This window comes from Heterodontus francisci, chromosome 2 (assembly GCF_036365525.1).
Source record: "Heterodontus francisci isolate sHetFra1 chromosome 2, sHetFra1.hap1, whole genome shotgun sequence".
Lineage (NCBI taxonomy): Eukaryota > Metazoa > Chordata > Chondrichthyes > Heterodontiformes > Heterodontidae > Heterodontus > Heterodontus francisci.
This window is the reverse complement of record NC_090372.1, coordinates 41,350,419-41,366,168: the sequence shown is the minus strand read 5'-3', so window position 1 is coordinate 41,366,168 and position 15,750 is coordinate 41,350,419. Positions and strand designations below refer to the sequence as shown.

Sequence of the window (15,750 nt, the reverse complement as noted above, 5' to 3'; positions counted from 1 at the left end):
CCCACATAAGAGGCTAGTGTGCAAAATTAATGCGCATGTGATTGGGGGCAATATACTGGCATGGATTGAGAATTGGTTGACAGACAGGAAACAGAGATTAGGAATATTGGGTCTTTTTCAAGATGGAAGGCAGTGACTAGTGGGGTACTGCAGGGATCAGTGCTTGGGCCCCAGCCAGTCACAATATATATTAATGACTTGGGTGAGGGAACTAAATGTAACATTTCCAAGTTTGCAGATGACACAAAGCTGGGGGGAATGCGAGCTGTGAGGAGGATGCAAGGAGGCTCCAATGTGATTTGGACAAGTTGGGTGAGTGGGCAAATGCATGGCAGAAGATTTACTAGGCTGATTACTGGGATGGCAGGATTGATGTATGAGGAGAGATTGGGTCAACTAGTTCTATATTCACTCGAGTTTAGGAGAGGGATTTCATAGAAACCTATAAAATTCTAACAGGACTAGACAGGCTAGATGCAGGAAGGATGTTCCCGATGTCACAGTCTCAGGACATTTAGAACCGAGATGAGGAGAAATTTCTTCACTCAGAGGGTGGTGAACCTGTGGAATTCTCTACCGCAGAAAGCAGTGGAGGCCATGTTATTAAATATATTCAAGAAGGAGATAGATCTATTTCTTAATGCCAAAGGGATCAAGAGATATGGGGAGAAAGCAGGAACAGGGTACTGAATTAGACGATCAGCCATGATCTTTTTTGAATGGCGGAGCAGGCCCCAAGGGTCGAATGGCCTACTCCTGCTCCTGTTTCTAGTGGGAATGGTCTACAAGCTCCCTAATAGTAACCATAATGTAGGAGAAAATGTACAAGAAGAAATATTGGGTGCTTGTGATAAAGGGACAGCAATAATCATGGGTGATTTTAATCTAATTATAAATGGAAAAATCTAATTGGCAATAATAGCCTGGATGAGGAGTTCACAGAATGCTTTGAGATAGTTTCTTAGAGCAGCACGTTCTGGAAACAACCAGAGAGCAGGTCATATTAGATTTGGTATTGTGTAATGTGACAGGATTAACTAATATCAGAGTAAAGGCACCTCTAGGTAGCAGCAACCACAATATGATTGAATTTTACATCCAGTTTGAAAGAGAGAGGAGTGAGTCTAAGACTAATATTTTAAACCTAAATAAGGGCAACTATGTGGGCATGAAAGCTGAGCTTGTTGAAGTGAACTGGGTTACTAGGCTAGGTAATGGATCAATAGAGAAGCAATGGCAGACATTTAAGGGGATACTTCAGAATACTCAGGATAAGTATATTCCTACTATAAAGAAAAACTCTAAGGGAAGGACTCACCATCCGTAGTTAACTTAAAGAAATTAAGGAAAGCATCAAATCTAAGGAAGAAGCATATCATTGCACAAAGATGAGTGGCAGGTCAGATGATTGGTCAGAATATCAAGAACGGCAGACAATGACTTAAAGGTTAATGAGGAGAAAGAAATTAGAGTATGAGAAGCAACTAGCTAGAAATGTAAAAAACGGATAGCAAGAGTTTCTACAGGTATTTAAAAATAAAAAGCACCAAGGTGTTGCGAAGGATGGTCTGTTCTCATTGTCGTGGAACACTCCATCCAGTTGGACTGTGCCGTACCACCTATCCTTCATGGAAAAGTCTGTGCAGAAAAACACCTTTGACCACCAATCTATCAGTGGTCTGCACGGAATGTGCTCAAGACCCTACAGGAAAAGGAGATGGTGGATCCTGTCAAATGGTTCCCCGAGCAGACTGTCAAACTCACTTGGCAGAATGCTTCATGGCCAGAACTTTCAAACAAGCACCAAGACATAGCTTGGCTGGTGGTGAGAAGGGCCCTCCCTGTCAGATCCTTCCTGCACGCCCAGAGTCTCACCGCCTCTGCACCCTGCCCTCGAGGTGGCTGTGGTGGGGAAGAGACTGTTGCCCACCTCCTTCTGGAATGTGCCTTTGCAAAGCATGTCTGGGAAGAGGTGCAGTAGTTTTTGTTGAGGTTCATCCCGAGTAGCTCTGTAACACAGGACTCTGTGCTCTACGGGCTGTTCCCAGGGACGCACACCGAGATAAACATCACCAGTTGCTGGAGGACCATCAACTCGGTGAAGGATGCACTTTGGTCTGCCTGAAACTTGCTGGTCTTCCAGAGCAAAGAGTTGTCCATGACCGATTGTTGCAGACTGGCACATTCCAAAGGTCCAGGACTACAAGCTGAGGGACACACTAAAGCTTGGGGCAGCCACCGCAAAGGCTCAATGGGGAAAGGCCACTGTTAAGGTCCTCCCACCATAGTGTACTGAGGGTCTGGAACCCATGTAAAACCCCTTGGGCTGTATGCACCAAATATGTTTTTTTCTATGTGTTATGATCCTGCAGTTTTTTTTCAGGAAGAATGCAGAAGCTGAGTCAAGGAATGCATTGTTGTTGCCTGGAAGACAGCCATTTGGAGAGACTGTGATTCAAAGAGAGCATTCTCGTTGCCCGGAATACAGCCATTTGGACTGAGCATTGAAAGATACATTGTTGCCAAATGACATTTGAAACTAACTGAAAAACTGGCTTTAGTTGAGACAGACTGTTCTAACTGAGAAACAGCTGTGTGTTAGTGCTCCTTTCGGGTGCTGTCAGACCATTTAAACTGAAGGAAGAGAATTTAGTCTGTTATTTATTATTCTCTCTCAAAATTCTAAAAGGTCAAGCCAAAACAGAGATCTCTGGTAATTTAAACTGAAGGAAGGGAAGTTAGACTGTGATAATCTTTTATCCCTCAAAAATTCTAAAGCCAAATTGATTCATTAAAAAGTGTTTGCAAGTTGTTAATTGTTGAAATTCATCGCTGGAGAAGGAGCAACTACTCTGACTTCTGAATTAGACTAGGGCCTGTTCTACTGTTGAAGAACATTTTTGCCCCCATCGGACGGCTGTGAAAACTTCAAACAACCTTGGACTGTTCCACATTCAGCAGGAGTGTAAATCTGCAAGGACTCTAATTTTTTCTATTTTAAATGTTGTTTATATCTTAGTAGTGTTTAAGAATTTAGTTTCTCTAATTAAACAGTTAATTTGTTGATTTACAAACACCTGGTTTGGTTAGCCTCATTCGGGGGTTAATAGATGGTACAATTTGGCTGGGTCTTTCTTTAATTTGGAAGGTTTGAAAATGTTAGGATAGCTGATCTGTGGCGGGACTGGATTGAGTTAACAGTGCGTTTCTCCCACCACAATTAGAATCGTATATTCTGATTGGGGGCTTTGACTGGAGTGGTCAGTCATAACGCATGTAATGCCAATCTACAGTGTATTTAAAATGGAATGGCAAGAATTGTGAGGCACTTCATGTTTTCTGTATCGAAGAAATCTGATCTCTATTATACTTCCCGAAATGTGAAATTTGAACTGTTTTGTAATGTATTTTTGCAAATTTTATGAATAAAGTATATTTTGGGGGGGAAAAGTATTTAAAAAGGAAAAGAGTAAGTAAAGTGAGTGTTGGTCCTCTAGAGAGTGAGAATGGGAAGTTAATAGTAGATAATACGGAAATGGTGGATGAAATGAATAAATATTTTGCTTCCATCTTCACTACAGAGGATGCAAAAAACATTCCAGTAATAGCTGGACATCAGGAGGTGGAAGGAAGAGAGGAACTTGGTGAAATTACAATCACCAGGGAAGCGGTACTGAGCAAACTGTTGGAGCTGCGGGCCGACAACTCCCCGGGTCCTGATGGGTTTCATCCTAGGGTTTTAAAAGAGGTGGCTAATGAGGTAGTAGATGCGTTGGTGTTTATTTTTCAAAATTCACAAGATTCTGGAAAGGTTCCATCAGACTGGAAAGTGGCAAACATAACCCCTCAAGAAGGGACGGAGGCAGAAAACAGGGAACTATAGGCCAGTTATCTTGACGTATGTTGTGGGGAAGGTGTTAGAATCGATTAAGGAGGCTATAGCTGGGCACTTAGAAAAGCTCAAGGTAATCGGGAATAGTCAGCATGACTTTGTGAAAGGGAAATCATGCTTAACCAATTTATTGGAGTTGTTTGAAGGAATAAAATGTGCCGTGGATAAAGGGGAGCCCGTTGGCATACTGTACTTGGATTTCCAGAAGGCATTTGACAAGGTGCCACATCAAAAGTTATTGCACAAAGTAGGAGCTCATGGTGTAGGGGGTAACATATTAGCATGGATGGAAGATTGCTTTCTGCCAGAAAGCAGAGTGTATGCATAAATGGGTTCTTTTCTGATTGGCAGGATGTGATGAGTGGAGTCCCGCAGGGATCTGTGCTGGGGCCTCAACTTTTTACAATTTATATCAATGACTTAGATGAGGGGAGCGACGGCATAGTAGTTAAATCTGCAGATGACACAAAGATAGGCAGGAAAGTATGTTGTGAAGAGGACAGAAAGAGGTTGCAGACTGATATAGATAGGCTGAGTGAGTGGGCAAAAATCTGGCAGATGGAGTATAATGTGGGAAAATGTGAAGTTGTTCACTTTGGCAGAAAGAATAAAAAAAGCAGAGTATTACTTAAATGGCGAACAACTGCAGAATTCCAAGGTGCACAGGGATCTAAGTGTTCGAGTGCATGAGTCACAAAAGGTTAGTACGCAGGTACAGCAAGTAACAAAGAAGGCTAATGGAATGCTATCCTTCGCTATGAGAGGAATTGAAAATAAAAGTAAGGATGTTATGCTTCAGTTATACAGGGCATTGGTGAGATCACATCCTGAACACTACGTGCACTTTTGGTCTCCTTATTTAAAGAAGGATGTGAATGCATTGGAGGCAGTTCAGATTGATACCTAGAATGAGCGGGTTGTCTTATGAGGGCAGGTTGGACAGACTGGGCTTGTTTTCATTGGAGTTTACAAGAGTGAGGGGAGACTTGATTGAAGTTTATAAGATCCTGAATGGTCTTGACAGGCTGAATGTGGAGGGGATGTTTCCTCTTGTGGGTGAGTCCAGAACTAGGGGGCACTTTTTAAAATTAGAGGTCATCCTTTTAGGACAGAAATGAATAAAGAACAGTACAGCACAGGAACAGGCCATTCGGCCCTCCAAGCCTGCGCCGATCTTGATGCCTGCCTAAACTAACACCTTCTGCACTTCCGGGGCCCATATCCCTCTATTCCCTTCCTATTCATGTATTTGTCAAGATGTCTCTTAAATGTCGCTATCGTATCTGTTTCCACCACCTCCCCTGGCAGCAAGTTCCAGGCACTCACCACCCTCTGTGTAAAGAACTTGCCTCGCACATCAAACCTATGTCCCCTAGTAACTGACATTTCCACCCTGGGAAAAAGCTTCTGACTATCCACTCTGTGCATGCCGCTCATAACTTTGTAAACCTCTATCATGTCGCCCCTCCACCTCCGTCGTTCCAGTGAAAACAATCCGAGTTTTTCCAACCTCTCCTCATAGCTAACGCCCTCAAGACCAGGCAACATCCTGGTAAACCTCCTCTGTACCCTCTCCAAAGCCTCCACGTCCTTCTGGTAGTGTGGCGACCAGAATCGCACGCAATATTCTAAGTGTGGCCTAACTAAGGTTCTGTACAGCTGCAACATGACTTGCCAATTTTTATACTCTATGCCCCGACCGATGAAGGCAAGCATGCCGTATGCCTTCTTGACTACCTTATCCACCTGCATTGCCACTTTCAGTGACCTGTAGACCTGTACGCCCAGATCTCTCTGCCTGTCAATACTCCTAAGGGTTCTGCCATTTACTGTATACCTCCCACCTGCATTAGACCTTCCAAAATGCATTACCTCACATTTGTCCGGATTAAACTCCATCTGCCATTTCTCCACCCAAGTCTCCAACCGATCTATATCCTGCTGTGTCCTCTGACAATCCTCATCATTATCCGCAACTCCACCAACTTTTGTGTCGTCCGCAAACTTACTAATCAGACCAGCTACATTTCCCTCCAAATCATTTATATATACTACAAACAGCAAAGGTCCCAGCACTGATCCCTGCGGAACACCACTAGTCACATCCCTCCATTCAGAAAAACACCCATCCACTGATACCCTCTGTCTTCTATGACCAAGCCAGTTCTGTATCCATCTTGCCAGCTCACCTCTGATCCCGTGTGACTTCACCTTTTGTACCAGTCTGCCATGCGGGACCTTGTCAAAGGCTTTACTAAAGTCCATATAGATAACATCCGCTGCCCTTCCTTCATCAATCATCTTCGTCACTTCCTCAAAAAACTCAATCAAATTAGTAAGACACGACCTCCCCTTCACAAAACCATGCTGTCTCTCGCTAATAAGTTCGTTTGTTTTCAAATGGGAGTAAATCCTGTCCCGAAGAATCCTCTCCAATAGTTTCCCTACCACTGACGTAAGGCTCACCGGCCTATAATTTCCTGGATTATCCTTGCCACCCTTCTTAAACAATGGCACAACATTGGCTATTCTCCAGTCCTCTGGGACCTTACCTGTAGCCAATGAGGATGCAAAGATTTCTGTCAAGGCCCCAGCAATTTCTTCCCTTGCCTCCCTCAGTATTCTAGGTAGATCCCATCAGGCCCTGGGGACTTATCTACCTTAATGCTTTGCAAGACACCCAATACCTCCTCCTTTTCTCTTAGAGGGTTGTGCGACCTTGGAACTCTGACTCAGAAGGTGGTGGGGCAGGGACATTGAATATTTTTAAGGCAGAGGTAGGTAAATTCTTTTTAGGCAAGGGAATCAAAGGTTATCGGGGGTAGATGGGAGCGTGTAAGTCGAAACACAAACAGAATAGCCATGATCTTATTGAATGGCGGAGCAGGCTAGAGGAGCCGAATGGCCTACTTCTGCTCCTAATTCGTATGTTCGTATGTGACTAGTGGTGTCCCACAGAATCTGTACAGATCGCGAGCCATATATTCAAGTTTGCTGACAACACCAAGTTAGGTGGCACAATAAATAGTGTAGATGTGAGCATAAAGTTGCAAACGGACATTGACAGATTAAGTGAATGGGCAAAACTGCATGAGATCATCCACTTTAGACCTATGAAAGATTTGCTAAGAAGCTCGGAACTGTGGAGGAGCAGAGAGATTTAGGGATCCAAGTACAGAAATCACTACTGCCTAGATACAAAAAAGAATTTAAAATGCTAATGGAATATTGTCCTTTTTCTCAAGAGCATTGGACTACAAAGGGGTGGAAGTTATTTACAGTTCTGTAAAGCTCTGGTTAGACTCCAGGTAGAGTAATGCATTCAGTTCTGGTAACCACATCTCAGAATGAATATATTGACCTTGGAGGGGGTGGAGTGCAGATTTATCAGAATGATACTGGGGCTAAAAAGGCTACATTATGGCTTAAAAAGGGTTGCATAGAATAGGCTTGTATTCCCTTGAGTATAGAAAATTATGGGGTGATTTAATTGAGGTATTTAAGATGACATTGGGTGATATAAATGATTCAGATGATAACGTGCAGATAGAAACTATTTCCTCTGGTGGAGCAAGGGGAGAACAAGGGGACATAATCTTAAAATTAGAGCTTGGCTGTTCAGGAGTGGAGGCAGGAAGCATTGTATCCTCTGGAGTTTAGGAGAGTAAGAGGTGACTTGATTGAAACATATAAGATCCTGAGAGGCAAGCTTTTGGTGACTAGTGACTCAGAGGATATTGATGCAGGGGAACTCTGTGATGCTGGTGTCTTTGTAGGTCAGCTGGTTGAGCACTCATGCACCATGAATGTTACTCAATCCTGAATGTTGTCCAGGTACTGCTGTAGGCTAAAATGAGCTGCTTCATTATTGGAGGAGTTGAGAATGGAGCTGAATACTGTCAGAGCATTGGTGAACAGCTCCATTTCTCAGTCATTTACAGCAAAGGAGGCAGCCATTTGACCTATCCAGTCCATGCTGGCTCTCTGCAGAGCAATCCAGTCAGTCCCACCCCACCCCACCCCCCACTCGATCCCCGTACACCTGCAAGTTTATATCCTTCAAGTGCCCATCCAATTTGTATTTGAAATCATTGTCTCTGCTTCTACTACCCTCGTGGGAAAGTTCCAGGCCATTACCACACGCTGCGTAAAAAAATTTCTTCCTCACATTTCCCCTGCATCTCTTGCCCAAAACCTTCAATCCGTGTCTCTTAGTCCTTGTACCATCAGTTAATGGGATCAATTTTTCTTTTTCTATCTAAGCATGTCATAATCTTGTAGACCTCTATCAAATCTCCCCTTAACCTCCTTTGCTTCAGTAACTGGCTCATAGTTGTCTCACCTTTTGTGAATGGTGCATATCTGGGCAATTTTCTTCTCAGTTGAGTAGATGCTAGTGTTGTTTTACTGTCATAACTTAGCTGATGCAGAAGTATTAGGAATCATCTTATTTTGGTGTACAGGCCTTCAGCATTATAGGTGGAACTTTGTCAAAACCCTTAACCTTCAATCTTTCCAATGTACTCAACCTCCTCTTAGTGTCATGTGGACGGAACAGAATTGGCTGTACACTGCCATCTAAGATGGTGGGGATCCTGGGAGGAATTAAATGGAATATCTACTTGGCACTTAAAATTTTTTTGATTGTTTTCTTTTATAGTCTCCTTGACCATTAACACCCTTTTTATAGCTTTCTCCATCTAGACTTTCTATATTATCTGCCCAACTTCAAAAATTTAGCAAAAAGACAGAAGGCCGGCATTAGAATAACTACTAATACGGAGATTGTGAACAGTCAGGTTCAGCTGAAAACAGTGGCCAAGTGGGGAATGGAATCAATGGCCAGTAAACAAAATTTGTGGGAAGACAAAGGTAATGGCTTTGGTCTTCCCAATATTGAATTGGAGAATATTTCTGGATGTCAAACAAGCATGACAAATTAGGGGTAGTGTAGGGGTCGAGAGAGGTGGTGATGATATAAACCTGGATGTCATTGGCGTATTTATGGAATCTGATGCATTTCCCGATTTTGTCCCTGAGCAGCAGCATGTAAAGATCTAGAAACATGCATGTAAAGCTACCAAACATTCCAATCCAAAACTGAAAATCATACAGGGTTAGTGTTATAAACAAGGTTAATAGCAACAAATGTCCAACTCAAGAAGAAATTCTGCAAAGATGGAAAGAGCATTTGAGTATGCACTTTATCATCATGCAGTACAATGTACACAGGCATGGATTCATTAGTTGCAGATACAATCTCGAGACCTGCCTTCTAGCAGTACTACAAGATGACCTCAAGGCAGCTTTGATTCGGTTGTCCAGCTAAATGGCCCTTGCCTGGTTCCATTCTTATCTATTGTCATAGCCAGAGAAACCCCTGCTATGGCTTCTCTTCCTATTTCCACACTATTAGCTCTGGAGTCTCCCAAGGATCTATCCTCGGATCCTTCTAGCTCTCTACATACTGCTGCACTTGAACATAATCCAAAAATACATCAGATTCGACAAATTAGCTAATGATTTTGATTGCAGATCCTTGTCGGCAGGATTTGCCTGATTTCTGGCTACGTGCTCCTAGCACACAAAGCTCTGCACCATATGTGCAATTTATAACATCTGCCTTTAAGACCCAATTATGAGTTTTTTTCTTTCATTGGATGCGGGTATTGCTAGCAAGGCCAGCATTTCTTGCCCATTCCTAATTGCCCTTGAGAAGGTGATAGTGAGCTGCCTTCTTGAACCACTGCAGTCCATCTGGTGCAGGTACGTCCACAGTGCTGTTAGGGATGGAGTTCCAGGATTTTGACCCAGCGATAGTGAAGGAACGGCAATATATTTCCAAATTAGCTTTATAGCTTTCTTCATCTAGGCTTTGCATTTATCTTGCTTTCTATATTATCTGCCCGACTTCAAAAAGCTAGCAAAAAGACAGAAGGGGGCATTAGAATAACCTACTAATACGGAGATTGTGAACTTTCAGGTTCAGCTGAAAACAGTGGCCAGGTGGGAAATGGAATCAATGGCTAGTGAGACTTGGAGGGGAACTTGCAGGTTGTGGTCTTCCCATGCATCTGCTCTTATTGTCCTTCCAGGTGGAAGAGGTCATGGGTTTGGAAGATGCAGTTGAAGGAGGTGTGGTGAGTTGCTGCAGTGCATCTTGTATATGGTACACACTGCTGCCACTGTCGATCAGTGGTGGAGGGAGTGAATGTTTAAGCTGGTAAATGGGGTGCCAATTAAGCGGGTTATTTGTCCTGGATGATGGAGCTTCCTGAGTGTTGTAGGAGCCACACTCATCTAGGCAAATGGAGAATATTCCATCACACCCCTGACTTGAGTCTTGTAGGTGGTGGGCAGGCTTTGGGGGATCAGGTGGGTTACTTGCTGCAGAATGCCCAGTCTGATCTGCTATTGTAGCCACAGTATTTATCAAGTTGAGTCCAGAAGGCTGTAGAGTGCCTATTCGGAAAACAAGGTGTTGTTCTTCGAGCTTGCATTGATCTTCACTGGAACAATGCAGCAGGCCCAGGATAGAAATGTGGGTACAACAGCAGGGTGGTAAATTGAAATGGCAGGCCACGCCACTTTTTTGACTCATTTGTGGTTAAGCTATCAATTGGAAGCAGAATGAACACATAATTTGGATTCCATTTGCCACTATAGGTAGTTCAATTTTACATAATTGAACTTTTCAGCAACTCACTTTTGGTGGGTTTTCAAAAGTTGAAAATGTCAGATAGGATCCATGGCTTTGCTTTCTTACTCCAATGGAAATAATTGTGAAGGGAGACTAACCAGTCAAAGCCTTCTCATTCATTCATTCCACTCCTTACTGGCAGTGTAGTAGTTTTGCCTTGATTTACCAGTACAGAAGAGGGACAGGGAAAACCTCCAGCAATTTCTTCAGGGGTTTTCCTGATCAGCTACTGTAAGTTTGGAATAGCAACCTCTAAATCCTGGGCATATGGGGTTTCCACCAAAGTTACAGCAACTGATTGGAAGAACCCCCAAGAAAATGGCCAACTGTTTTTACCCTCTTGTAAATAAAACTATCCATATTATAAATAAGATACTTAAATTAGTTATTAGACTAAAAATCTCAAAGTTCAGTGCTACTATACTACTATAAAAAAAAACTAAACTCGCCTACATCTGGTGAGTCTCATGAATTCCCGATCTCCCATCTTCCTCCGTGGATCACAATCTCAGGTAAATAGTTCAGTGCAGTACAGAAAATACTGTATTTTCAGTATAATATATTGTACTTTATTGACATGTGGCTTATACAGTCAGAACCTTACCTTCAGCTAAATAGGTTGACTGTTTCACATCTGTTCTAATCACTTTTTGGGCTGCATATTTCTATAGTTTTCTATTTAGAGATACAGCACTGAAACAGGACCTTCGGCCCACCGAGTCTGTGCCGACCATCAACCACCCATTTATACTAATCCTACACTAATCCCATATTCCTACCACATCCCCACCTGTCCTTATATGCCCCTAGTATAGGTAGGTGGTAGGGGAAATTTACAATGGCCAATATGGATCAGGAATGGCCAACATTTATTTCCTGAGCCAGTGTCAAATCTTCTGTTACTGAAATGTTGCTCTTGAATCCTGTCCAGGTGCTCAAACCCATGCAAGGGATGTAGAATGATATATGATTTTTCCATCCCACCCAAGTTTGTACTATGATACTAAAAATGCTAATCCCTGCTTGGCTACCAGGCTCCAAACAGGTTTTACCTTCTAAGTCAAGTGAGAAAAGGAGACAGGCCTCACTGCTTGATAAGTTGGTACATGTGGGCTGAAATTAATGGTTTACATGATCAAAACATGTCTAACTAGGTCAGAATGGAAGAAGGAATCCCTTTTATAATGACTAACAGGTGTTACGTTCGACCGCTCAGGACAAAGTCCCCAATCAAAATATATGATTCTGATTGCGGTGGGAGAAATGCACTATCAATTCAGTCGCATCCCGTCACAGATCACCTAACATATCACTTTAAACTTTCCAAATTAAAGAAAACCATAGCCGAATTGAACCATCTATTAACCGCCCGCATGAGGCGAACCAAACCAGGTGTCTTTAGCAATAAATTATTAAATCTTTTCTAATTAAACAGTTAAACACTAAGATATAAACATTTAAAATAAAATACATACAATAAAGTCCGTGAAGATTTACGCTCCTGAAGTGGAATCTTCCAATGTGAAACAGTCCAAGGTTGCTTGAAGTCCTCACAACCGTCCGATGGGAATAATAATGTCTAACATCCGAAGCTTCAATTCCTCGTTCATCCAGCGATGACCACCATTGATCAGTCACTCGCAAACACTTTTCAATGAATCAATTTGGCTTCAGAATTTGAGGGATAAAAGATTGTCAGTCTAACTTCCCTTCCTTCAGTTTAAATGATCAGAGATCTCTGTGCCGTTCATGCTGGTCCGGCTGTCTGTGTTAGAACAGTCTATCTCCACTAGAAGCCAGTTTAAAATTTAATTGCAACATTGTATAATTGATTCTCAGTCTCTGAGTGGCTGGATCCAAGGCAAACACGATGCACATTTGAAGATGGCTGGTTCTTCCACTCTGTAGGGTTGTATCCAACAGCAACCAAAATGCACCATTTCTAACTCCTGAGGCTGGCTTGTTCTTAAAGCTGTACTTATCCTTTGCTGACTTAAAGACACAGTACAGATTTCCCCCCAAAAAAAACAGTTGGATAACACAGGACATAGGCTGGCAGAATGGGCAGACAAGTGGCAGATGGAATTTAATAGAGAAGTGTGAGGTGATGCATTTTGGCAGAAGGGATAGGGAGAGGCAATATAGACGTAATGGCACAAGAGAAAGAGTGAGCTGGGGATGCATGTGCATCGATCTTTGAAGGTGGCAGGACATAATGAGAGAATGGTTGGCAAAGCATACGGGATCTTGGGCTTCATAACTAGAGGTACAAAAGCAGGAAGTTATGCTGAACCTTTATAAAGCTCTGGTTAGACCACAATCTGGTTACCACATTTTAGAAAGGATGTGAGGGTCCTTGAGAAGGTGCAGAAGAGATTTTTTACTTTTCTAGGCAAATGTAGTAGCCAATTTGCAGGCATTTAAAAGGTCCCACAAACTACTATTAATCAGTTCGAGTAGTGCTGGTTGAGGGACGAATGTCAGGTCAATGGGAGATATCCCTGATCCTCTTTGGAAAAAGTGCAACAATGACAATGCAGTCCTTCCTCAATACAGCAGTGTCAGCCTAGATTGTGGTCAAGTTGCAGAGATGCTCCTGAATCCTCACATTTTTGACTCAGAGCCCAAGTTTACAAGACGCCAAGATTACGAGGGCTGTATCCAACATGAGCTGCCACTTTCAGGAAGGTGGTGGCAGGGTGTGGGGATTGGTGGGAGGGATGTAAAAGTGGAGTAAATAGTTTTCTTTAAAAAAAGTTTCTATAAATCTTTTTAAACACTGAATGAATTCAAATAACTTAAAAAAATGATACTGAAGGGGAGAGAGAATATTCAGTCCATCTAGTTAGCCCTTTCACTAACAATTATCCATCTTAAGCAGACAATAAGGGGTAATAGCTGACTGTTCTCAAATGTTGGCTACTAGTTGTTTGCATAGACCATCTATTTTCAAAGACAATGAAGAATGGTATACTATAATTCCTCATCCTATAACAGTTATAGCATTTTTAGTCCAAAGAAACAAATGGAAGTCAGGAAATCAAACTTGATGATCTGGTGCTGTCACAGTGGAAACAATTAATCCTACAGTGGAATATAAATTTGAAGCATTATTGTAATCTTTTAAAACAAGCACATCATCAATAAAAATGGCTCTTGCAGTACACATCCCCCCCACCCTCCAAGTATGACAGTAACTGAAAGAACACCCAAGGAAAAGAAATTCAAAGTGGGTGGGGAAATCAAGTGATAACCAACACTAGGGTTACCATGCTCAATAGACCTCAATTTCTCCCCGACAGCTGGACTCAGTAACTATTACTTTCTTTGGTGAAAGAGGGGCATGAGAAAGCTATAACAAACTGAGTAGTATAGTACATTTTGAACTTTAGGACCAGCTAGATGGACTGCAACTTCAATATTGCTAGGCCAAGCTGCACACATGAACTTGCATCATACCTTCTGCAGCAAAATAAGATGGAACATCAATGCACACCACTACTCAACACCCGAGGAGTTCTGACGGAGTTTTCAGATGACTAACAAGCAGTAATAGTTGGAATTGGAGAATGATTGCCATGTGAAGAATCACAACACGTACCTTTTCATAAAAAGGGAACCTAGGGAAGGTGAAGGGTTTTTTTTTTAAAAAAGCAAAGCTCAGCACTAAAGAACAGAAATTTAATTACAAATTGCAAAGTGAGAAATGGAACAAACACACTAATAATTATGTCTCTTTTGGAGTTTTCAATTGATTTCTTGGATCTTCCTCCTCCTCTTCGAGTTCTTTCACTTCCTCATTCATTTCTTTCAGTTCATCTCTTTCTGAGAATGTGTCAGGTGACGCAGAGTCCATGTTGTATTTTTCTAACAAGTATATCTCAGGTGTGATATCATCAAGCTTGTTCATGGATTTTTTCTTCTTCATTCTCTTTAGTTTTTTAAGATAAGCTAGTTGCTCCTGGTGCTGTTCTGACAACATAGAATTATTTGTTTCCAATAACTTTTTACTTTTCTTTTTGTATTCCAATATTTGTCTGTTCAGTAAGTCATGATCAATACCAAAAAGATCCACTTCAGGAGATGATGGAGGCAAGTCTGACAAGACTGGAGTAGATTCTTGAGACGTAGGCTTCAAAGCAGGGTCTGGAGGAGCTTGTCTACAATGGGAAAAAAAAACACATTTCTGACATGGTGATAGAGAGAATTCAATTTTTTTTTCAATCATGCGTTCCTGTGCATAGTAAATGAGAGATAAAAATAGGCTAAGGTCCATCTAGTTCACCTATCACCACCCCAGTAGCCACATGATACAATGATAATGGAGTTGACTAACCATAGCAATCAATCTCTATCAATTCGTCTATAAGAGACCCAGACATAATACCAAGAAAACCCCAGTGATGGAGGCCTTTGGGAACCACAGGTCCAAAGTTCCTGTTCCTCCCAAACATGCTACACTTACTGTATGTCAGGTCTCAAATTACACATATACTGTATTGCAAAATGTTATTTTCTCAAATTTGCATCTGATTGAATCAGCATTCCCTCCCACCCATTCCCCGCTTTAAGGTCTTTCTACTGCAACCAGGGGAATGGGATGCTGTAGGCTGCAGGCCTTCAACTGGTTAAGGGACTGAATTAGCAACTGATGGATTGTAAATTCATGCAAGTTATGGAATGAAATTCATTGGATTTGGTTATTTGTAGGCTAGCACCAGAGAAAGAAACAACAGATAAGCCAGTTGGATTGTTGAAAGAACTCACTGATTAATTAATAACCCAAATGGTCTGTGACTCTAGTCCACAGTATGTGGTTGACTCTTAAATGCCCTCTGAAATGGCACTAGCAAGCAACTCACTTGCAAAAACATTTGGGACATCCAGGGATAGGCAATAAACACATCCTCAACAGATGCCCCCGTGGTACAAAGAAAAATAAATCCATTGCCAAGTCTGCTCTATCACTATAGAAGATGGGTTCTTTGGGAAGCTCTCAGTCCTTTTTCCTTTTCTCCAAGAATTAAATGCTGTACTGCTACAGTGCTCTCCTTTTATCAGCATAGTGCAACATGGATTAAAATGACCTGGTAACTAGTTTAATGCATGCAAATATTGTGCCCAGACAAAATAATATCACATGTTGGGATTCACTGCA

At 42.0% G+C, this 15,750-nt stretch overlaps 1 protein-coding gene across 3 annotated transcripts in view; it reads right to left on the bottom strand.

Moving 5' to 3' along the window:
• rbfa (ribosome binding factor A) overlaps window positions 1-15,750 on the bottom strand; it is a 41,453-nt gene that overhangs the window by 5,735 nt on the left and 19,968 nt on the right. For all 3 annotated transcript variants that reach the window (XM_068057346.1, XM_068057361.1, XM_068057351.1), the window contains one exon: window positions 12,068-14,752. In XM_068057346.1, coding sequence (XP_067913447.1) covers window positions 14,320-14,752 — 433 coding nt within the window. In that variant the 3' untranslated portion in view covers window positions 12,068-14,319. The remainder of the gene's footprint in view (window positions 1-12,067; window positions 14,753-15,750) is intronic.